General features: G+C 40.8%; 1 protein-coding gene across 1 annotated transcript in view; it reads left to right on the forward strand.

Annotated features, from left to right (window-relative positions):
* Positions 1-351: 351 nt before the first annotated feature.
* The window catches only part of CDH26 (cadherin 26), a 40,622-nt gene continuing 15,538 nt past the window's right edge, over positions 352-25,435 (forward strand). The window contains exons 1-8 of the mRNA XM_038750030.1: positions 352-390; positions 8,863-8,967; positions 9,148-9,306; positions 15,064-15,211; positions 16,946-17,112; positions 17,259-17,387; positions 18,447-18,632; positions 20,577-20,845. Of these exons, the coding sequence (XP_038605958.1) occupies positions 352-390; positions 8,863-8,967; positions 9,148-9,306; positions 15,064-15,211; positions 16,946-17,112; positions 17,259-17,387; positions 18,447-18,632; positions 20,577-20,845 (1,202 nt within the window). The remainder of the gene's footprint in view (positions 391-8,862; positions 8,968-9,147; positions 9,307-15,063; positions 15,212-16,945; positions 17,113-17,258; positions 17,388-18,446; positions 18,633-20,576; positions 20,846-25,435) is intronic.

The following is a 25,435-nucleotide window of genomic DNA, read 5'->3' on the forward strand; positions in this document are numbered from 1 at the left end:
GGAGCTGGGGCAAACGTTGGAGTGCACTCTCCCAGCCGTTTAGTACAGTGCTTTGCACCCAGTCAGCGTTCAATGAATGCGACTGAATGAATGAAAAAAGAAGAGGAAAACCGAAGGGCTGAGGCAGGTAGGAGAGAGGCGGGACTGGATCAGCCCAGGAGGGGAGGAGGAAAGAAGAAAGGGGGAGGGGGGGAAGGAGGAAGGATATAAAGGGTGACAGAGAATGCTGGCGGATCTGGTTTACAGCTGTCACTCCCCAATCCGAGGCGATTTATGCGGGGCCAAGCAGTCTCATGGAGGCCTCCAGGGCTGCAGCTGCAGATGTTGCTGCTGCTGCAGCAGATTCTGCAGATGCTGCTGCTGCTGCTGCTGCAACCACCTCTCCTGCAGGTAAGCGGGATTCTGCCGGGCCTTGAACCGTCGGTTACCAACCCGGTATTCATCATCATCATCATCAATCGTATTTATTGAGCGCTTACTATGTGCAGAGCACTGTACTAAGCGCTTGGGAAGTACAAATTGGCAACATGTAGAGACAGTCCCTACCCAACAGTGGGCTCACAGTCTAGAAGGGGGAGACAGAGAACAAAACCAAACATACTAACAAAATAAAATCAATAGAATAGATATGTACAAGTAAAATGAATAGAGTAATAAATATGTACAAACACATACGCATATATACAGGTGCTGTGGGGAAGGGAAGGAGGTAAGATGGGGGGGATGGAGAGGGGGATGAGGGGGAGAGGAAGGAAGGGGTATTGAAAGCTTTGCTTTCCACCCTGGCAGCATCTACCTTCCAACGGTAGCTCCCCCACTCCATTTCGTTCATTCCTTCATTCAATCGTATTTTTTTTGAGCGCGTACTGTGTGCAGAGCACTGCACTAAGTGCTTGGAAAGTACAAATAAGAATGATGGCATTTGGTAATCAATCAATCGTATTTATTGAGCACTTACTGTGTGCAGAGCACTGTACTAGGCGTTTGGGAAGTACAAGTTGGCAACATATAGAGACGGTCCCTACCCAACAGTGGGCCCACAGTCTAGAAGGGGGAGACAGGGAACAAAACCAAACATATTAACAAAATAAAATAAATAGAATAGATATGTAGAATAGATATGGTAAGTGCGTGGCTCAGTGGAAAGAGCCCGGGCTTTGGAGGCAGAGGTCGTGGGTTCTAATTCCGCTCCGCCACTTGTCAGCTGTGTGACTTTGGGCAAGTCACTTCTCTGTGCCTCAGTTCCCTCATCTGTAAAATGGGGATTCATCATCATCATCATCATCATCAATCGTATTTATTGAGCGCTTACTATGTGCAGAGCACTGTACTAAGCGCTTGGGAAGTACAAATTGGCAACATATAGAGACAGGCCCTACCCAACAGTGGGCTCACAGTCTAAAAGGGGGAGACAGAGAACAAAACCAAATGGCAACAAGCCTTGTGACTCCCAGGCCCCTACCCTGTCATCATCATCATCATCAATCGTATTTATTGAGCGCTTACTACGTGCAGAGCACTGTACTAAGCGCTTGGGAAGTACAAATTGGCAACATATAGAGACAGGCCCTACCCAACAGTGGGCTCACAGTCTAAAAGGGGGAGACAGAGAACAAAACCAAATGGCAGCAAGCCTTGTGACCCCCAGGCCCCTACCCTGTCCCCATGCAGCAGACAAACGGCAGCAAACCTTGTGACTCGCAGGCCCCTACCCTGTCATCATCAATCGTATTTATTGAGCGCTTACTATGTGCAGAGCACTGTACTAAGCGCTTGGGAAGTACAAATTGGCAACATATAGAGACAGTCCCTACCCAACAGTGGGCTCACAGTCTAAAAGGGGGAGACAGAGAACAAAACCAAATGGCAGCAAACCTTGTGACTCCCAGGCCCCTACCCTGTCCCCATGCAGCAGACAAATGGCAGCAAACCTTGTGACTCGCAGGCCCCTACCCTGTCATCATCAATCGTATTTATTGAGCGCTTACTATGTGCAGAGCACTGTACTAAGCGCTTGGGAAGTACAAATTGGCAACATATAGAGACAGTCCCTACCCAACATTGGGCGCACAGTCTAAAATGGGGAGACAGAGAAAAAACAAACAAACAAACAAACAAAAAAAAACAACCAAGCATACTAACAAAATAAAATAAATAGAATAGATATGTACAAGTAAAATAAATAAATAGAGTAATACATATGTACAAACATATATACATATATACAGGTGCTGTGGGGAAGGGAAGGAGGTAAGATGACGGGGATGGAGAGGGGGATTAGGGGGAGAGGAAGGAAGGGGCTCAGTCTGGGAAGGCCTCCTGGAGGAGGTGAGCTCTCAGTAGGGCCTTGAAGGGAGGAAGAGACATTAATGACATCAACAAATTAACAAATGTCATTATTATTATTATTGTTATGTGGCAGAGTCAAAATTAGAACCCGTGACCTTTGACACCCAAGGCCGGGCTCTTTCCACTGAGCCACGCTGCTTCTCTAAAGCGGCCACATCTAGGGACGGTCCCTCCCCAACAACGGGCTCACAGTCTAGAAGTTGGAGACAGACAACAAAACAAAACAAATTGAGTTTCCTCTCCCTCCCGTCTTGAAAATCCCTCCGAGCAGCAGAGTTCGCGTAGGGGGAGAGAGATGCTTTGCTCCTTGAAGCTGCTGAAATGCGTGGCTTAGGGGAAAGAGCCCGGGCTTGGGAGTCAGAGGACGTGGGTTCTAATCCCGCCCCTGCCACTTAATAATAATAATAATTGCGGTATTTGTTAAGCGGTTACTATGTGCCAAGCACTGGTCCAAGCGCCGGGGTGGATACAGGGTAATCAGGTTGTCACACTTTTAATCCCCATTTTAGAAGCATTGTGGCTCATTGGAAAGAGCACGGGCTTTGGAGTCAGAGGTCTTGGGTTCAAATCCCGACTCTGCCAATTGTCAGCTGTGTGACTTTGGGCAAGTCACTTAAGTTCCCCGGGCCTCAGTTACTTCATCTGTAAAATGGGGAGTAAGACTGTGAGCACCCCCGTGTGACAACCTGATCACCTTGAAACCTCCCCAGCGCTTAGAACAGTGCTTTGCACATAGTAAGCGCTTAATAATGCTGTTATTATCATTTTTATAGATGAGAGAACTGAGGCACAGAGAAGTGATTTGCCCGAGGTCACAGCAGACAAGTGGTGGAGCCGGGATTAGAACTCACATCCTCTGACACTTAATCCCGGGTCTTCCAATGAAGCCATGCATTTATCAGCTGTGTGACTTTAGGCAAGTCACTTAACCTCTCTGGGCCTCAGTTATCTCATGCGTGGCCTAGTGGCAAGAGCATGGGCTTGGGAAGCAGCGTGGCTCATGACAAGAGCCCGGGCTTGGGAGTCAGAGGTCATGGGTTCTAATTCCGACTCGGCCACTTGTCTGCTGTGTGACTTTGGGCAAGTCGCTTAACTTCTCTGTGCCTCAGATCCCTCATCTGTAAAATGGGGATGAAGACTGTGAGCCCCACGTGGGACAACCTGATTACCTTGTATCTATCCCAGCTCTTAGAACAGTGCTTGGCACATGGTAAGCACTTAACAAATACCAACATTATTATTATTATTGGGAGTCAGAGGAATTGGGTTCTAATCCCGACTATGCCATTTGTCTGCTGTGTGACTTTGGGCAAGCCACTTAACCTCTCTGTGCCTCAATTACCTCATCTGTAAAATGGGGGTGAAGACTGTGAGCCCCACGTGGGACACCCTTATTACCTTGTATCTACCCCAGCGCTGAGAACAGTGCTTGGCACCTAGTAAGTGCTTAACAAATACCATCATTATTAAATGCGGCGGAGGGAGGTGATCTAATCTCGGAATGGACTTTAATAATGGTATTAAGCGCTTACTAGGTTCCAAGCACCATTCCTTTGCTCGGGGCCAGAGGTTGAGGAGCCAGAAGGACCAAAGTTTTCCATTTCAACCCAGCAAACGGGAGGAGGGATGAGGGAAAAAGAGGGAGTTTGGGGAGCGACGGGAATTTCTTCAGATATTTCTCAGAGCCGGTGCTGGAATGGAAATGTAACGAGTTTAGTTGGTTGCTCTAGAATGGAATCCTCCAAGATGTTGAAGTTTAGCACATCCCCTCTCCGTGTGTCTGTCTGGGATAGACCCACAGACCTTATGGTATTTTGGATTTTACGGAAGAATATGTATCATTCATTTATTCAGTCGTATTTATTGAACACTTGCACAGTGTGCAGAGCACTGTACTAGGCGCTTGGGAGAGTACAATATAACAATAAACAGACATATTCCCTGCCCACAAAGACTTACAGTCTAGAGGGGGAGACAAGAATTAATATCAATAAATAAATTACAGATAAGTGCTCTGTGGCTGGGGTGGGGATGAATGAAGAAAGCAAGTCAGGGCAGTGCAGAAGGGAGAGGGAGAACAGGAGGGGATGTACCTTCAATAAGGCTTTGAAGGGGATGAGAGTAATTGCCTGTCGGATTTGAAGAGCAAGGGCATTCCAGGCCAGAGGCAGGAGGTGGGCAAGAAGTCGGCAATGAGATAGATGAGATCGAGGCACAGTGGAAAGGTTATAACTTGAGGAGTGAAGTGTGTGGCTGGGCTGTAGTAGGAGAGGAGTGAGGTGAGGTAGGAGGGGGGCAAGGTGATTGGGTGCTTTAAAGCCAACGATGAAGAGTTCTGGTTTGGTACTGAGGTGGATGGGCAACCATAAGGGTTTCTTGAGGAATGGGGAAACATGGTGTGAACGTTTTTGTAGAAAATTCATCCAGGCAGCAGAGTGAAGGATGGACTGCAGTTGGGAGAGACAGGAGGCAAGGAGGTCAACAAGGAGGCTGACACAGTAATCAAGGCGGGGACGGATAAGTGATTGGATTAATGTGGTAGCAGTGTGGATGCAGAAGAGAGATTTTAGTGATGTGGAGGATTTAGTGATGGATTGAATATTTGGGTTGAAGGAGAGAGAGGCATCAAGGGTAATACCAAGGTTATGGGTTTGTGAAACAGGAAGGATGGTGGTGCTGTCTACAGTGATGGGAAAGTCGGGGAGGACAGGGTTTGGGTGGCAAGATAAGAAGCTCAGTTTTAGACATATTAAGTTTGAGGTGACAGGTGGACATTCAAGTAGATATGTCTTGAAGGAAGAAGGAAATGCGATACTGCGAAGAGGGGGAGAGATCAGGACTGGAGACCTAGTTTTGGGTATCACTCCCATAGAGGTGGTAGTTGAAGCCATGTGAGCAAATGAGTTCTCCAAGAGAGTGGGTGTAAATGGAGAATAGAAAGGGACCCAGAACTGAACCTTGAGGGAGCCCCAAAGTTAGGAGGTGGGAGGCAGAGGAGGAGCCTCAGTTATCTCATCTGTAAAATGGGGATTAATACTGTGAGTCTCATGTGGGGCATGGACGCTGTCCAACCTGATATAGCTTGTTATCTATCCCAGCGCTTAGTACAGTGCCTGGCACAGAGTGAGCACTTAACAAATATATAAATGAATGAGAAAAGTGATCCTTGCATTCACCTGGAAAGTCCTATTCTTGCCTACATTTCCAGTATTAAATCAGGGCCAGTACATTCAAGGGTCAAAATGGCAGTTGCCACCATCCAAGATTGCTACCATCCAAGCCCCACACCCTTGTTGGAACACAGGAGAAAAAGGCAGGAGTGGTCTTGGTAAATACTTATAATCTTGTGGATTATTCTGCTGAGTGGTCCTGGAATGGGAGAAAGAGATGGGGTGGAGCAATTACAGTGACCTCTCCCATATATTTTATTTATCTTTCCTCCTAAGTGTAAAGTCTGTGGACAGGGACTGTCTTCAGTTTGTTTCATAGTTGTATATTCCCAAATGCTACATAACAAAGTAATGACTCAGTAAATGTTGAATAAATAACAACAATAATAATAATAATAACACATGACATTATTTTAGAGTAAATTTGCAATTTGTTTTGCTAGGAAATTTCCACAAATAGCTTTGCATTTGAAAATATTTGGAATTCTGGAGGAATATGCCAAAATAAAGGTTTGTTTTCATGCACAATAATTTAGGAAAATCAAAAGATTTTGACTGCATTGCTTGAGTGCCCAGGAACTAGTGGTGTCTGACCAATAACAGGGTTGAGACTGCTTTACCAAGACCACTCCTGCTCAGTACCTAATGTTTGCAGCACTTAAAGAATAGCTCATTAGAAACTGCACTGATGACAGTGTTTCTGGTAAGTCTTTTCCAGTTTAATAGGAAATATTACGTAACATAAAATGTTATGTAAGCCTATCGAATTGCATCCTCTTTCAACTAACTTCTTGAATTGGGCTGAGGGAGGAATACAATTGAAGTTCACAACAAATTTATTTTCAGTAGAAAGAAGGACTTCCATAACAAAAGAAGTGGGACTTAAAAATCTTCCTTTAAGCAGTTGCTTCCTTTAGAACATAAATGATGGAGAAAGGAATAAAGAAGTAAAAATGAATTATCACTGCAGAGGCTCTGCATGAACAGGGGCCAGGACCATTGTGTGGGGCAGCATGGTGGAGGTTATCCTCTCACCAGACCTAGATCCCTTCCACCATGGTGTCTTTCCAGCCCAGTACTGAACCTGTCATTTTTCACTCATTCACCCATTATGGGCAGCATCAGCAGCCTCAAAACTACCCACATCAGATCGTGGAGGAGAAGCTAGCCTGAGGCTCTTTTGCTTCACTGGCTCACCTCCGTATCTTTCCCAGTCCAACTTCTAACAGCAGAATGGATGGCTCCAAGGAAGACACGGACCTTACCTACCTGACTACCCACTATAACCCAGCCTGCACACTTCTCTCTTCTAATGCCAAATTACTCACTTTCTTTGATCTTATCTATCTTGCTGCTGACCCGTGACCCATGTCCTGCATCTGTCGTGGAATGGCCTCTCTCTTCATATCTAACAAACAATTTTTCTCTTCATCTTCAAAGCCTTATTGAAAGCACATCTCTAGGAGGCCTTACCTAAGTCCTCATTTCCTCTTATCCAATTCCCTTCTGTGTCACCCTTGCACTAAGATTTGCACCTTGTATTCATCATCAATCGTATTTATTGAGCGCTTACTATGTGCAGAGCACTGTACTAAGCGCTTGGGAAGTACAAATTGGCAACATATAGAGACAGTCCCTACCCAATAGTGGGCTCACAGTCTAAAAGTATTCACCCCTTCCTCAGCCCCACAGCACTTACGTACATAGCTGCAATTTATTTATATTAACTTCTGTCTACCCCTCTAGCCTATGAACTCACTGTGGGCTGGGAAAGTGTTCACCAACTGTTATACTCCCCCAAATGCTTTGTACAGTGCTCTGCACAAAGTAAGCACTTGTAAATACAATTGATTGATAGAGATGAGGGAATCAATCTCCTTGAAAAGACTGCATATGTACACCAGTTGTTTCCACTTCTTCTCCAACGCCTTTCTTGATCCTCTATAATCAAGTCTCTCAACTTCACTGAGATCATTCCATCCAACATCAATGAAAATGCAAAACATCAGTGCTAAATCTAATGGCCTCCATTCTCTCCTTATCCTCCTCCATCTCTTGGATGCTTTTGACACTATAGACCACTCCCTTCTCCCGGAAACACAAACCTAACCTTAGTTTTACTGACACAGTTCCCTTCTGATTCCTCTCTTACCTAATAACAATAATAATAATTTTGGTATTTGTTAAGTACTTACTATATTCCAGGCACTGTATTAAGCGCTAGGGTAGAGACAAGATAATTGGGTTGGATGCAGTCCCGGTCCTGCATAAGACTCACAGTCTTAATCCCCATTTTACTAATGAGGTAACTGAGGCACAAAGAAGTTACGTGACTTGCCTGAGGTTAAAGAGCAGACATGTGGTGCAGCCAAGGTTAGAACCCAGGTCCTCAGAATCCCAGGCCTGTGCTGTTTCCACTAGGTCACAAGGCCAATATTTCAGATTTTTTATTGGCAGCTCTTCTTCTGCCAGGAGCACTATAACTGTAGGTGTCCCTCCAGTATGACGTTTCTAATAAGGAAGAAACAATGTCAAGGAACATGTCTTCTTTGTTAACCAGGATATTGCTGCATTTCTAGAGGAGGAATGAAACCCAAAATTCAGGGATGAGGAATATTACCTTATATACAACTAACTTTTGAAGACCAAGTACATTTTATCTGCTTTGTTGAAAATTTTTCCATCATTCATTTGGATTTTGCAAAAGAAAATTTAAGAATATTGCTTAAAAGAAAGTTTAAGAATATATGAACATATGACTATATTAACATGAAGATTGAGGTGCTATTCAGAAAGTAGAATTGTTTTGTTTGTTGTCTTTCTCCTTCTTCTAGACTGTGAGCCCGTTGTTGGGTAGGGACTGTCTCTATATGTTGCTGATTTATACTTCCCAAGTGCCTAGTAAGTGCTGTGCACACAGTAAGGGCTCAGTAAATACGATTGAATGAATGAATGAATGAATGAATGTCAGCTTTCTTTCCAAGATTTTTGTAATCACCTGCCTCAATCGCCTATTTCTAACTGGAAACAAACAAAAATATTTAATTTATTAAAAGCAAGATGTATCTAAATTACAGTGCCTGACGGATATGAAAATACGGATATGCCATAGTCTTCTTGGATGTTGCTGTAAGAAAGAACCTCTTCAATATTTACATTAAATAAATGTTTTCTATAAAACTGTAGTGTTTATTAGGAGTTTAAAATTATTCCAAATGTTTTAAATTAGAATTAGAAAAATCTGTGAAAATTACAAAGTAAACTCACACCATTTCAAAGGGATTATGCACTAGTTTATCAAGAATAAAACTATGTGAATGTGTAAACTTACCACTCTTAACAGGCAGATAGCCTCCAGCCACTACGGCGTTTCCGCAGAAGATGGATAATAACCACCTTTGAGCTTGAAGAAGAAGATCAAGGACCATTTCCTAAATTTGTTGGAGAGGTAAAACATATTCCAATGTAAATAGAGGTATCTGGTGAATATTTATAGTATTTATAGTAAGAAAAATTTGTAACCCCATGAAAGGAAAAAGGGGGTAGTGTGTCAGCATGTTTTATTGATGCACAGTTATAAAATGATGTAATCCAAATGTTTCTTTTTCTTTCTTTTCTTGTGTGGCAGCTATTCAATAATATCTCCTTTAGCATACCTGTAAAGTATTTAATCCATGGACCTGGCGTGAATGAATACCCAGAATTTGGTTTGTTTTCGATAGATGATAATTTTGGGAAAATATATGTGCACCGGACCATAGATCGAGAGAAAACACCTTATTTCATGGTAATGAAATTAAAAATAATGGAAAAATGTGTTTGGTTCAGGGTGGGAAGAAAAGGAAAAACATGAAGGGATATTATGAGTCCCTCTTGCCACAGTGATGAACATCAAATTCTCATAACTAAATGTGACAGTAGAAGAATGTGACTTGTAATTATTACTTAGAGCAGATCAGTATATAATAACCTAATATTTGAAAAAAATCTTCAAAGTGAGGTAGGTGATGTTTCAGGATGTTATAAAAAACTGCGATGATTATTTGTCTTTGAGAAGTATGCATTTACTTTGAGAAATGGAGTAATCAAAAACCTTTTCTTTCCACAAACTGTGCACCTACTGTAACTAATTGCAAAATTCCTGTGCCTAATCCCCATACCCCTGGTCATGTCACCCTACTTAGCCATTGAGCACTTATATATTCTGTTTATTTTTTAATTACTTAATTGCACAAAGTAGGCTCTTGGTAAATGCTGTTGATGATGATGATGATGACTCATTACAACCCCTCCGATGCCCCATCTGTGACCAACTACAGAGCATAGGTTTCAACTCCATCTGGGCAGCAGAGGTCATTGCTCCCAAGCCCAACAATTGTTGGGGTGAGAAATTATGGCATCACCCTCCAGGCCCTTTCTCCCCCTACACCCCCATCCTTTTTTGTTCCTCTTCTCCTCTCCACATGAAGTACCGATGCCACTACTGTGTTGCTTGAAGTGGGAGTCTGATGGCGAAATGACCTCACAGGGCTATGCTTTCACCTTCCTTTATTTATACCTTTCCTGAGTATTTATCTAGATATATATGTTCCTATTTTACATTTGGCTAGTTATTCTGCTTATTCTATTTGTAAATACTTTGATATCTGTCTCCCCTGTGAGAATGTGACCTCCAGATGAGCAGGCATGTGTTTTGTGCTTCTGTGGTGTATTTCCAAAAGTTTACTACAGTGCATTAAACACAGTGAACCCAGAGTCTGCCTTTTTCTCTCCATCCAAATGGTCACTGTACTGGTCTCAGTCCTTGCCAGATTCTAACTCATCTACTGTTGCATCGGCCTCCTTACAAACCCCTGTGCTTGCAGTCTCTTCTTTTCCTAGTCCATGCTTCACTCTGCTACCCGGATCATTTTTCAATAAACACTTTGGCTGTGCACATCCCCCCTCTTTGGGAACTTCCAATGCTTGCCCAATCAATAGGTCAGTGGCATTTATTGAGCACTTACTATGTGCACAGCACTAGACTAGGCATTTGGGAGAGTACAGTACAACAGAGTTAGTGGACACAATCCCTTGCTTTCAAGAATCTTACAGTCTAGCAGAGGAGACAGACATTAAAATAAATTACATGTAGGAGGAAGCAGTGGTGTATAAGGATTTGTACATAAGCCATGTGAGATTGGAAGTGAGGTGATTATCAAAATGCTTAAGGGTATGGACATAAGTGCATGAGTGATGGAGAAGAGAGTGGAGAGATGAGATTAGTCAGGAAGGCTTCCTGGAGGAGGTATAATTTTAGTAGAGCTTTGAGGATGGGGAGAGTGACTGTCTCCCCATCCTTTCCCATATCAAGCAGAATCTCCTCACCATTTACTTCAAGGCACTCAATTAATTCTCTTCCCCTCTCCTATCCTTTACTTTTCTCTCATCACACCCTGGCATGCTCCTTTTGCCTCTCAAGCCAATCCTTTCATTGTACCTAGTTTGTGTGTCTCTTGCCACAAACCTCTTCAGTGTGGAAGTCCCCTGTGCACCCAGAAAACTACCATTCACCCCATCTTCAAGGCTTTTTTGAAATCACATCTTTCCCTGAAGGCCATCCTGATGAATCTCTCATCTCCCCACCCTAAATCTCCTCCAACTTCAGCACTGCTGAGTCACCTAAGAATTTGGGTATTCACACCTCCCTTTGGATTTAGTTACATATTTTTATATTCTATCATTTCCCCCTACCTGTAATTGAGGGCAAAGAGCATGTCAACTAATTCATTGTACTTTCCCAGCATCTTAGTATAATTAATTGAGTGCTTACTATGAGCAGAGCACTGCACTAGGAGCTTGGGAAAGTATGTAACAAAAGAATTAGCAGACATGTTCCCTGCCCATAATGAGCTGGACTCTAAACACAGTGAGTGCTCAATATACTTCATTTTGGACAGGTTTGATGCCCTTACAATTTGTAGTTAACCCTGAAAATCCTAGTTCTGGGTTCAAGTCTTTCAAGTTGTCCAGGAGGTCTGATGGTATCTACATTTATAGTAACAAAATGTGAAATTTAGTTTCTTTTTGTAGAATCCTTAGAACTATCTATAATTTCTGCAAGCAGGGATTTTTGAGTTTTTGTAAATATCCAGTTTATATAAATGGGTTTATCTGCTGATGAAATTTATCCTGTTTAGAACTCAGGAAATTTCTATGTTCCCTCCAAATTATAGTTTTCTGGTGAAGTTAAGCCTTGAAGTTGAAATTCAGGTTGTGAACTATGAAAGCAAAATATATAGAACAAAACCCTTCACAGAGTAGGTGTGTCATGTTTCCTTTCCAGACTTGTTTTTGGAAGTCAAATGTTTACTTTTTTTGGTAATTCTATAGGGAAGCACCTTTCCTCCGAAGTGGTATGTTAGGTAACCTCAGCCCTGAATCCATGATGAAATCTTCTCACCTTCAAACACATATTAACTCTTTTAGGTGACAGGAGTATGAATTAATGCTCTGGAGCAAAGGTGGTCAATCAAGCCTTTAAGAATCCCAGGGTTTCTGGCCATTACTGTAGAGCACTTAGATATCATGACATATAATGGGGAGAGACAGTGAAGTAAGAAGTCAGGACAGGAGAAGGCAATTGTTGTATCTGAGGAATGTTTTTGTTCAACACTAGCTCTCCTCCCAGACAGGAGAGGGGTTTGGGTGAGGGGAGTAGAGGAAATATGTGAAGAGGAAATTCAATGATGGGGTGGGTATTTCATGTGAAACCTTGAAACAGCAGGGGTATAGTATCAAAAAGGGGTTGAAAGTCAATGCAGAGAAGCAGCCTGGGCTAGTGAATGGAATACGGGACTGTGGGTCAGAAGGACCTGGGCTCTAATTCCAGATCCACCATTTGTCTGCTGTGTGACTGTGGGCAAGTCACTTTACTTCTCTATGCCTCAGTTATCTCATTCTGTAAAATGGAGACCAAGACTGTGAGCCCTATGTGGGATGAGGACTGTGTCCAACCTGATCAATTTTTATCTACCCCAGTGCTTAGCACAGTGCCTGGCACATAGTAAGTGCTTAACAAATACCATAAAAAAAGCAACAGATGAATGCTCCATCAGATGAACAGTTTACCATTTACATACCTTGCCCCTTTAATTTCCAAACCAACAGAGAAATATATATTTGATCAAAGAAGCCAATCATCTCTGACACACTCAAACATAATCTGTTTGTGGATATAAGGCAAAGAAACATAATTTTGCAATTGTGTGGTTAATCTGATTGCAAAGAATCCACATAAACTACTCTTGGAATCATAATAAGGATTTCAAAATACTCTGTGCCCCCTACTCCTTCCTCACAAAATTCGGGAAGGGAATAATCAGTTTCTACAATGTCTGTAAGTTAAAAGAAATGTGAATATGGCTAGTAAACCAGTTGGCCAGGAGTCAGACCACAGAAAGCCTCAAGTCAGTCAGTCAGCCAGTAAATCATATTTACTGAGGGGTGAATGTGTGCACAACACTATACTAAATGCTTGGGAGAGTACAATATAACAGTAAACAGACATATTCCCTGCCCACAACAAGCTGTTGGGCTTCCATTTGGATTTGACCACCAATTGCAAAGACCCAATTCACAGTGCCAGAACCTACTTCCACAGTGGTCTGGGAGGACAAAAGAATGCAACACCACATCCCGTCCCTGTTTCACTCCAAGCTGGGCATAGCCACTGTCCCCTGAACCTTCCTTCTATTTTTCTACATCCTCATCATCCTCCTTGTATCCTTACCCAGTTGCCCTTCCTCAAGGAGTTCATCCAGTTGAGTTTTACCCAGCGGGGTTTGTGTTAGGGTGAAAGTTCATCTGGCTCATTTCTCAGCCTCAAGATCTCATTTCTTCTTTCTATCACCAGTGCAACCTTGCATATACACATTCTATTCTTTAGTCTCTTAGGTTTAAGGCCCATCACTCAAAATTCAGGGATTAATCTCCTGCTTGTATTAGCCTGTATACCATTAGGATTGGTCTGTTGGCTGTGAAAGAAATGGGTACTCTAAAGTAAATTTGAGTAGAGTATAAATAAAAGTTAGCTGTTCCCTAGAACAGATTAGAATTAGTAAAACAATACATTTCAGTGTTCAAAACAAAACAAAAGGTCAAGGTGAAGAGAGATGACATATTCGTAAATCTCCGGGAAGCCAAGAAAAGATTTAACTTGGAATCACCATGAAAGGCTTGCCTTCACGAGTAGGTTGGGCTTTGCCTGCTTTCTCTGTTTTTCCCTTGGGACTATGTTTTTGTTTTCTTATTAACAATATTGAGCTTGACTGTAGTAATGAAAAAAAGACATTCTTATGCTGCTGGCAGCTTTACAGTCATTCTCTTCTAAACTTTTGTAGGGAATTTTTTGGGAAAATTTAGTGTTAACTTTCATCCATGGAGCCTGGAAAGTGACCTCCTGTCCTTAACTTGATACTCTAGTCACCAACTCCTCCCTTCATTACCTTTCCTTTCACTGTTCTGGGAGAGCAAGCATGTCAAATTCATTCCTGTGAATGCATTACTTATGAATTTACTTAGTTATATAGACTGATTTTTATAAGTTGCCAATTACAAATAAGAACGGGCAAAATAATTAGAAATCAAATATGTTCTTGTTAAATATAGTAAAGGAAATGAATGACTGAACAGGACTTTACTCATTTCCTGTTGATAAATGGTTAGTGGGTGTGCTTTCCATAGTAATGGGGAGAACAGTCCAGAATTAGGAGGTGAAAATGGCAGGAGAGAATAAAAAAATAGAGAAAGAAGAGAAAGAGAAAAAGAGACACATAGGAGAAAGAGAAAGGAAATAGGGGAGAAAGAGGAGAAAGAGAAAGGAAAAGAGAGAGGTGAGAGCAAAAAGAGACAGACTCACAGAGGCATAATCTTATTCATCACTAACACATTTACCCACAAATTTACCCAGATTATCAATCCCTGGTTTAATCAGAATAGGAGGAGTGAGATGCTGTAAAATCACAACTTCAATCTCCCACCAACTCCACCAAAAATCCAACACCTGGTTTGGGCTTGAGGTGTTGTGCTGTTGCCAATGCTGCTGCTGCTGCTGGGGGCTATTCTCTGGGGTTTTCATCCAGGAGACTGCATGCAGAGGAAAGAGCTCCCTGCCCAAACCCTGAAGAGCTGCCCCGATAGAGGCCACTTCAGCGGGAAAAAAGACCTTCTATCCCAGAACTAAAAGCAGCAATTAAGACATGATGAGGGAAGGGGTTGTCTCCATTAAGTGTCTGCTTCTTCTACATACCTGATGTTGGTTCCACTGTCCTTCCACTGTCCTGGATGGTCCCACATGTTTGACATACCTGCTGCAGAGGCAGAGCTTCAGTGCCTATAATCACAAACCATACAAAATAAATTATAAACAAGATTAATGAAATCAAATAATGAAGCTTCTCTTGAAGTGATACATCACAAGGAACTGCCATAACAGTATTCAAGACAGATCAACTCTGAAGTATTCCTGTTCAAAATGGACCTAATTCTGATCACTATGTTTCAGGTGCGGCTCGATGCTGTCGAGAAATCAACAGGAAACATAGTGGATAAATCTTTAATTTTTAAGGTTGGAATCAAAGACATAAATGATAATGCACCCCAGTTTCCAGAAAAGGAATATAACATCACTGTAAAAGAAAATCACAATTCCAGTGAGTGCCACTATATGTGTCTTTCTCATTTCATGAAGGTTTTTAGTTATTCACATTATTGCCTTGAAGGGTAATATTAAAGGGATTCCACGAAACATTTCAGCCACCATTTCTAGAATGTTGTCAGATTTCAGTATCAAACTAAACATGATCTACTTGGAGTTTTAAAAGGAATTAAGTTTACTCTACACAATAAAATTTCAGTTACTAGATATTGAAGCAAATAACAAATAAACTTCACAAAACATCTTTAGTTAATCAACTCCTTATTGCTGAGTTAGTGGGAATTTCCCTTAAACTGTATTCAGTAGGATTTAAAGTTCATTGAAGTCAAGCAACTGAAGGGATGCTTAGGAAATACCAGAACTAGCAAAACACTATGCTAACAAAAGGAAATATTTCTTTATACAAATAGTAGACTTATGAAAGTTCTTTCCCTCTGTAATATCAGCTCCTTGTGGGCAGGGAATGTATATATCAACTCTGTTTACTCTCCCAAATGCATAGTAGAATGCTTTGCACCCAGTAAGTGTTCAATAAATACCACTGAAGTTGTAGTGACAAATATCAAAAGGTTCAAGAAAGGTCTAAATAAATTTATGAATGATCAGGGTAACAATTTTTTTTATTTGGAGCAATAGGGAAGACATGGAGCTTGAGATGATGGAGCTTTGAGGGAGTGTGGTCTTCAAGGGCTGTGGCTTTCAGGAATAGTCTTACTCCCTCCTTTCTTGGTTCCCCACTGGGATCTAGCTCAAAAAATCTCTGTGTGGCCCAGGGGTCCTGGAGGGAAAGAAGAGCTTTAGATATGGCCCTGGCCAACATCAGAGCCCAGTAGGCATCAAAATTTCCCATCTGGGCCACTCCAGGACCTCAGGTGGCCTGATCACCTTAGGTAGGATTGGGGCAGGGGCTGAGGTGAGTGGGATCAGAGAACACAGAGGTGCTTGGAAGAAGGGAGAGTAAAAAAAGGGAAGGTGAAGAGAAGAGGAAATGGAAAGAAAATGCAGGGTAGAGGGGGAATACAGAAAGGGAAAAAGGAATAAAAAGAGGAAAAAACACTCCCTGACATTATAACCTTGGGTATTTTCTGCTGCAGTGACCAGCCAAATGACAGCAAACTATAGCCCAGGTTTGAGAGTTAAAACAGGACTAGTGCTGTTGAGTGGCAATAAGTGGGGATGGCATCCTTGTGCTTGCAGAGTTTACACAAAAAATCTCCTAAGACTAGCTATCCCCCTTGCCTTTTCTTCACCCACCTGGTTGGGAGATGAACTGGGCCACTCAGTCCCAAAGCTCCTGTTCCATTCTGGCCTAGGTCTGAGCAAAATTACCCACCATCCATGTCGCAGCAAAGGTGAGAGGTGCCATGCCAGGTTTTGGGGACAGACGGTAGCAGCCTGCCAGAAGAAGAATGCTATCCATGCCCCAGAAGATAGATGTGAGGAGGAGGGCAACTTTGACACACTTCCTTCAAACACCTTCCTTGCTGCCAATGTTAGAGACAGAATTTTGATTTGATTGACCACTGGGATAATCCAGAATGGCATTTCTATTGTTGATGAAAAACCCAAAATTTGGTTGGGCTTTCCAATTCTAAATATCGTGATGTGGAAAATATTGGTAATTAGGATACATACAGGTTGAGGGGGGAAAACTTTTAGAGCTTAAATTCAAATTCAAAATTGCTAATGGAACCCTAATCTGTGCTAATTAATTTCTTTTTCTTTCTAGATAATTCAATTTTTCAGATTGTGGCAGTTGATATTGATCAGAAAGACACCCCCAATTCTCAAGTAACTTATTCCCTTGTTTCACAAATGCCATCTCAGAAGGAAATCAGGTTCCGAATTGATCAGAATAATGGAAAAATCCAGTTCTCAGGATGCTTAGATTATGAGGTTGAAGTTTTTATATGTTTTTATAGTTCATTGGTTTAAGTTTAATGTTCTTGAAGAAGCATCATCTAGCTAGTAAACAAAAACTCTTGATAATTACTTCCTGTCATAAATTTGGGGATATAACTTTATTTTTTTTCCCTATGCAGACTGTTAATTTGTTCAAACTACTGATTAAAGTGAGTGATAATGGAAATCCCCAACAAACATCCACCGCGGTAGTGAATGTAAAAGTTGAAGATGGAAACAACCATGCCCCAGTATTTACCAAGGAAGATGTAAGGAATAGGTATAGAAGGTGTATTTCTAGTATTGAACACCTAAAAGATTAAAGTGACTGTTGAAAGTCAAAAGAAATTATTCCAAACCTGTTATCCAAATGACACAGTTTACACCCCTAGAATTACAAACACTTCAAAACAGGGAAGAACTGGAACACAACTGAGAACCAGTGTGACATAGTGGAAAGAGCACGGCCCTGGGAGTCAGAAGAACCTGGGTTCTAATCCAGGCTCTGCCCCCTGCCTGCTGTGTGACCTTGGGCAAGTCACTTAACTTATCTGTGCCTCAGTTACCTCACCTGTAAAATTGGAATTAAGACTGTGAGACCCACATGAGATCCTAATCATCTTGTACCTTTTCCAGCAGTTAGTACAGTGCTTGACACATACTAAGTGCATAAGAAATACCATAAAAAACAATCAATATTTATTGTAAATTTTCAGTGGGCTCTGTTTAGGCTAGTTTTGCAATAGTGAAATTTGAAGCCTCTACAGAATACTTGAAGCATATCAACATTTTTAAAAGGACTAGTAGTAATAATAGTTATGGTGTTTATTGAGTGTCTAGTAAATGAAATTAATTGTACTAAGTTATTGGGAAATATATCAGAAGCACAAGATATTTTCCATGCAACCAAGGGGGTTATACTCTATAGAGGAATCAGAATAAGTAGAAATTTTTGGAAATACAGTGCTGAGTTGGATTTAGAGCATTTTAATATCACTGTATTCTGCTTTTATAATCCAATATTAATCCTAATGACAGATGTGACAGTCTTTTAGACTGTGAGCCCACTGTTGGGTAGGGACTGTCTCTATATGTTGCCAACTTGTACTTCCCAAGCGCTTAGTACAGTGCTCTGCACACAGTAAGCGCTCAATAAATACGATTGATTGATGTGTCATTAATTAAAGCACAGTTCTAAGTATCTTTGGGGCCTAACACCAGAACAATAGAGCATTATAGAATTCTATAATGGGAAATATGGATTTTTTTGAAAAAACATGATTTTTATGTAATCCTAATTGAATTAAAGTGACGATTATTTCTTTCAGCATGAAATTCAAATTTATAAAGGCCAAACTAGCCAAGATGTGTTACGACTTCTGGTGCAGGATGGTGATTCTCCCCATACCCTCTCCTGGAGAGCAAAATACAAAATAGTAAAAGGCAATGAAAAAGAAAAATTCAGCATCGTGACGGACCCTGAAACCAATCAAGGGATTTTAAACATCATTAAGGTAAAACCATTTCTCCAGCTATACTACCCATATTCCAGGAGATTCAGGCTGTGATTCCATGACTAAGTATCTTCATGATTCAGGCAGTATCAGCTGTAATATCTTCCTGTCCCACCTTCACTAGTAAAAGTGATCTGGAAGACTAGAAGGCTGTGGCACAGCTGTGTTCACTGTCACTGTCTACTCAGCTGTTTATCCTGTCTATTCTGCTATGTGCTTCTCTCAACCATGATCTTATTCTGTCTGAGAAGCTCGGGGCCTGAAGATTCTGCACTGAAACCAGAGCAACCTGGAGTCCCTTCTCTTAGCAATCCCTAACCCCAGTGGAGAATTTTCCAATAGGCCCTATAGGCACCCTGCTAGAGTGATAAATTACAGGGGAGGTTAGTAGTTCCTCAGGAAAAAACAAAAACCTAAAAACTTCCATGTTAATGGTACAAACTGTTATAAATATTGTTTTCAAGTAGAGTTTGAGTCCTTTGCAATGGTCAGAGAATAATGCAACATAAAATTTGAAGGGGTCAAAGATAAGGTATACCTGTTGAAGATGAAGAGCCACCTTTTCGTGTGAAAGAGGCAAATATAGCAATCTTATAGAGGCTAATAAAACAGTGACTTGGAAGTAAACATGACCCAGGAAAAGCACATACATGAGACAGCTTTTTTAACTCTAAGGGAAGGTGGTAAGCTTATTAAACTTATGGGCAGCACAATGACAAATTCTCCCGTTGTCTAATCCAGGAAATATTGCTCATATGTACAACTATTTTATAGAGATTGGGGAAACAATGCTAAACCACCTCCAGTTCCAACCTAATCACAGGCTGGTCCACTTCCTGGTCACTTGGACAATGCTAGAACACAGAAAACGTGGAGGGTCTGTCAAAATAACTCATCAAAATCTGGGGTAGTAGATATTGAGCTTATAGGTCTCTAGATTTTTGGCAGTGTATTGGTAGAGGTTCAGCGAGTTGTAATATCTGGACTCTAGAGTCTGATTCAATTAAAGTTGTTATTTCACCATTAAATCTGAGGATCAGTGTTATTACAAGAGAAACAGAATATGCAGATGTCTTAATAGACCCTTAAAAATGCATGACATGGGAATTTAAAGATGTACAATAGATGAGAGAAATAGCTAATAAAACTTTTCATCCATTAAAAAATTATATAACATCCAATTAGCCCAGGAATACTCATCATTCTTATTGTCATCTTCCACTGGTGTTTGATGAACACCTATTGTGTGCACTCTACTGTACTGGACATTAAGGGAGACTGAATTCTGGTTTGATCTCAGACTATTTTCAATCATCAGTGACTCAGGCTCACACTGAACAGTTTGTGGAGACAAAAAGTATGAAATTTCCAAATTTCACTGGTGGATTTCATCTATATTAAAAAGTCAGTTTTTAGAACTCATTGGGGCTGAAATTAATTTAGATAATTGATAGTTTGGAAATGTTAAAATAGTAATGTGAAAAATGCTTCATGTGTTCATAGAAGTGATGTCTTTTAAATCTCTTTACTCATCCTAAAATTATCAAAGGAAGACAGCCACCTTTAATTTTGTGACACTGAAACAGTATCAGAAAGAGGTTTCCTTTTCTCTGATTTTATAATAACATGTGTCTTCTTTTGATGGTATTTTGTCTTTTGTTTTATGATGGCTCTGTTAAGCCAAGAAAAAAAACCTATAACTGAACTAAAATGAATTGAAGACTATCTTGTGATAATTAAATAATGTCAGTAGTATATGAAGTGACATCAATCAATCAATGGTATTTATTGAGCACTTACTATGTGCACAGCACTGTACTAAGTGCTTAGGAGAGTATAATACAACAGAATTAGTGGACATGTTCCCTGCCCATAATGAACTGAGATAATCCTAGTCCAATCAAAGTAGTAGCAATTGCTAATTCTTCTGTTTGGGTTTTACAGCCTTTGGATTATGAAATTTTCCCAAAGAAAAAGCTTGTCATTTCTGTTGAAAATGAAGATCCACTCTTTTTGTGTGAAAGAGGCATACTTAGAAACCTCACAGAGGCTCCTAGGCATGCAACTGTGAATGTGGAGTTGGTTAATAGAAATGACCCTCCTCAGTTTCATCCTGCCATTTTGACTGTCAGAGAAGATGAAGGAACAAATCCAGGGAAAAGCTTGGGAAAATATAAAGCCACAGATCCAGATGGACATGAAGATAATATAAGGTGAGAGAACAAGAATGGGCAGCTACTTCACTCAAAAAATTCATAGTATTTATTGTGTTCATCCACAGTGCAGGGAACTGTACTGAGCACTTAAAAGAGTACAGTAGAGTGAGAAACCATGATCCTTATCTCTCTGGCTTCTCAGTCTCTTGCTAACTGTGGGAAGTCAATCAAGGTTCAGTTCTGGATCCCCTTCTATTCTCTATCTTCGCCCATTACCTTAGAGAATGTACTTTCTCTCGAGGCTTAAATGATCATTTGGGAATCATATACCTCTTCACCCCTGACTTTCCTCCTGCTCTGCAGCCTCACTTTTCCTCCTGCCTTCTGGATATTTCAGCTTGGATGCCCAGCTTACATCTCAAACTTAACATGTCCAAAACAGAACTCCTTATCTCCCATGGAACCCTTTCCTCCCTCCCTCTTTTCTATTATTGTAGACATCCGCTATTCTCCCTTCCCACAAGGCCATAACTTTGGCATTATCCTGGACTCATTTTTATCATTCAAATATCACTAAATCCTGTTAGTTATACCTTCAAAACATTGAAATAATCAACCCTTCCCTCTCCATCCAAATTGCTACCATGCTAATCTTAGCATTTACCATATCCTGTCTTGACTATCGTTTCCTTCTTGGCTGACCTCCCTGCCTCCTGCCTGTCCACTCCAGTCTTTGCTTCACTCTGCTGCCCAGATCATTTTTCTAAAAGACAGGTGAGTCCATGTTTTCACATTTCTCAAGAACCTCTAAGTGTTTGCTTATCCACCTCCCCGTTAAACAGAAACTCCTTTCCATCAACTTTAAAGCACTCAATCAGCTCTCCCCCTCCTACCTTACCTTCCTGATTTCCTAGTACAACCCAGCCCCAAAATTAGGCTCTTCTAATGCCAGCCTGCTCAATCAATCAATCGTATTTATTGAGCACTTACTGTGTGCAGAGCACTGTACTAAGCGCTTGGGAAGTACAAGTTGGCAACATATAGAGACAGTCCCTATCCAACAGTGGGCTCACAGTCTAAAAAGCACCCAACCTGTCAGCGCACTCTGATGACATCTACGTGAGTGAGTGTGTGTGTGTGTGTGTATGTGTGTGTACGTATGTATATGTGTGTGCGTGCACGCCTGTCATGTGTGTGGGCCTAAATGCATGCAAGCCATCGCTGTACTTCTATCTCACCTATACCACCACTGACCTTTGACTGTGAACTCCTTATGGGCAGGGAACATGCCTGCTAATTATGTTGTATTGTACTCACCCCAGCACTTAGATCGTATTCTGCAGTTAGTAAATGCTCAATAAGTACAATTCACTGATTGATTGACACTTGCACAGGTCTTACCTCTGGCCTGGAGCTATTCTCCCCCTTCATATATGACAGACCATCAATCTCCCCTCCTTTAAAGCCGTAGGAAAATCACATTTCTCCAAGAGGCCTTCCCCAACTAAACACTAATTCCCCAACATGTTTTCCCTTCTGAATCACCCATCCACTTGGATCTTTAATATTTAAATACTTGATATTCATCCCACCCTCAATCCCACAGCACTTACGTACAAATCTGTAATTCATTTTAATGCCTGCCTCCTGCTCTACTGTAATCTCCTTGGGTGCAGGGAAAGTATCTATCAACTCTGTTGTATTATACTCTCACAAGCACTTAGTACAGTGCTTTGCACAAAATGAGGACTCAGTAGATACCACTGATTCATCCCTGCCCTGAAGAAATTTACAGTCTTACAGATGTTCCTTTTAGTACTTTTAAACTAATGAAACAATGTCATTATATTTTATTATTCTTTTTCTTTCATTCCTCCCTCAGTAAACTCATTTTAGATAAATAGAAATTGACTATGGTGTTTGGAATTACAGAATAAAGCTTAAGGCTAGGTATACACTAAAAATAATAATAATAATAATAATAATAATAATAATAATAATAATAATAATAATAATGGCATTTGTTAAGCACTTACTATGTGCAAAGCACTTTTCTAAGTGCTGGGGGGTTACAGGGTGATTAGGTTGTCCCGCGTGGGGCTCACAGTCATCATTCCCATTTTACAGATGAGGTAACTGAGGCTTCGAGAAGTTAAGTGACTTGTCCAAGGTCACACAGCAGACATGTGGCAGAGCGAGGATTCGAACTCATGACTTCTGACTCCAAAGTCCGTGCTCTTTCCACTGATCCATGCTGCTTACTGAATAATTAAGGTTGTAACAATACACTTTGGTTTCAAGTATGAGGTTTGTTTTTTTAAAAACAAAGCATTGTTTTGGCCTGAAATTTCTAGACAATTGAGATTGAATTTAAACAGATAATTTCCTTTTGAAGAAACAAACTCAGTTTGGAAGCCAAGTGGTTCAAAGTTTTGAGTAAGTGACCATCAAGAGAAACCATGAGGGAATAAACCATTGAGATTGGGGGCTTCTTAGTATGTATTTTATGCTGTAGTGTCCTGAAAGACCTTGTGGAAAAGCAGTTCTGGTCATCTCCTCCCCTCTTCTGCAGAGGCAAGACTAGCCTCCTCTCAAGATCTAAGTGGGGTCTAGAAGAGGGTAGGGGGATTTCCAAGATCCTTGGAATATTTTCATGCTCCTAGTCAAATTGTGCATGCAACAGTTGCCTCACTTTTTCCATCCTAATTCTGCCACTGGTTCAGTATTATATAAATTTATGTAACATACACACACCCACACACATATTATATATTCATGTTATATAATCAATCAATGGTATTTATGGAACAATTACTATGTGTAGAGAACCAAAATAAGTGCTTGGAGAGTACAATGTAACAGAATTAGCCGAAACATTCCCATAAGTAAGTTACGTGCATTAGGTTATTTTTTTCCAGATTGGTATTAGACTGTAGGCAACTTATTAACAGAGATCATGTCTATCAATTCCATTGAATTATACTTTCACAAGCATGTTTCAAAGTGAGCTGTCCACAGAAAGTGCTCAATCAATTCCATTGATTAGTTGTTTAAGGTATATTGAGTATATCTGAATCTTGGAAAGTACAGTATTATTATGTCTGAATCTTGGAAAGTACAGTATTATTTGTCCATTTGTCTTTTTCATTGTCCATTTTCATTTTCTGTATGTTATGCAGTACATCATAAGGTCAAACAGAAAATTTTGTTGGTATTGTTATTTTAATGTTCAAACTGGTGTACGGATGCATCCACCTGTGTCCTGCTCAACACTTAGCAGTATCAATATTATCATCATTTTCAGTAGGCTACAGAAGTTGGCTGTTGCCTAGATTAGTAACAAGGGCTAATGGATTGCTCATGGGCCTGGGAGACAGAAGGACCTGGGTTCTAATCCCGGCTCTGCCACTTGTCTGCTGTGTGACCTTGGGCAAGTCACTTAACTTCTCCGGGCCTCAGTTACCTCATCTGTAAAATGGGGATTAAGACTGTGAGCCCCATGTGGGACAGGGAATGTGTCCAACCCAATTTGCTTATATCTACCTCGGCACTTAGTACAGTGCCGGGCACATAGTAAGTGCTTAACAAATACCATGGTTACTGTTGTCAGGATGATATAAGTAAGAAACAGTTGCTGGTCTCTCCAAAGCTGTCCGGCACTTAGAACAATCAATCAATCAATCAATCGTATTTATTGAGCGCTTAATGTGTGCAGGGCACTGTACTAAGCGCTTGGGAAGTACAAGTTGGCAACATATAGAGACAGTCCCTACCCAACAGTGGGCTCGTAGTCTAAAAGGGGGAGACAGAGAACAAAACCAACCATACTAACAAAATAAAATAAATAGAATAGATATGTACAAGTAAAATAAATAAATAGAGTAATAAATATGTACAAACATATATACAGGGTTTTGCAGGGTTTTGCACATAGCAAGTGCTTAATAAATGCCATTGTTATTATTATTATTATTATTATTATTATTATTATTATTATTATTATTATTTACTTGAGGAGTTTCAAAGAGGAAAAGGAAAAGAAAAAATGGAAGGGGGAAGAAAGGAAACATTTTTTTTTAAAACCTTTGTCGGATCTTGCATTCATTGCAGTTTAAACCCTTCAGGCTAAGGCTTTTATCTGAGCTTGTAAGCAGCCTGCCCAAAGTCCTTTTCTTCAGCAACTTAAAACCCAATCATAGTTGACAGCTGCTGGGCATCTAGTCAGGCCTTCCACTCCCAAATGGCAGGAGACTGCATGTACAATAAACATACCGTAAAAACACAAGGCTGTTTACATTGTATGCCAGTAAACATGAAACTTCCTCTTGATGCAATCAACAGCCTGGTTCAAACAGTGTATTCTGCTGAATCACCATGCCAGAAGAGTCACGTTTCACCACTTAGGAAACAACTCCCATGTCTAATAATCCTTCTTGAAATACAGTGTTACTTAAACTGCTGGTTTTCCACTTCATTTATTTGATATTGAGTCTTCAAAACTGACAAAACTGTACCTCTCATGGAGTTTATGAACATTGCAGTTTCCAGAATTACATTTGGTAGTAATTGTGGGCTTCCAATGCGATTTTATGGCTCTCATACTGTTATTTTTGATTCATTTTTTGTGTGCTGCGCTTTCTCTTTCAA

The sequence above is a fragment of the Tachyglossus aculeatus genome, chromosome 8 (assembly GCF_015852505.1).
Source record: "Tachyglossus aculeatus isolate mTacAcu1 chromosome 8, mTacAcu1.pri, whole genome shotgun sequence".
NCBI classification, from domain to species: Eukaryota; Metazoa; Chordata; class Mammalia; order Monotremata; family Tachyglossidae; genus Tachyglossus; species Tachyglossus aculeatus.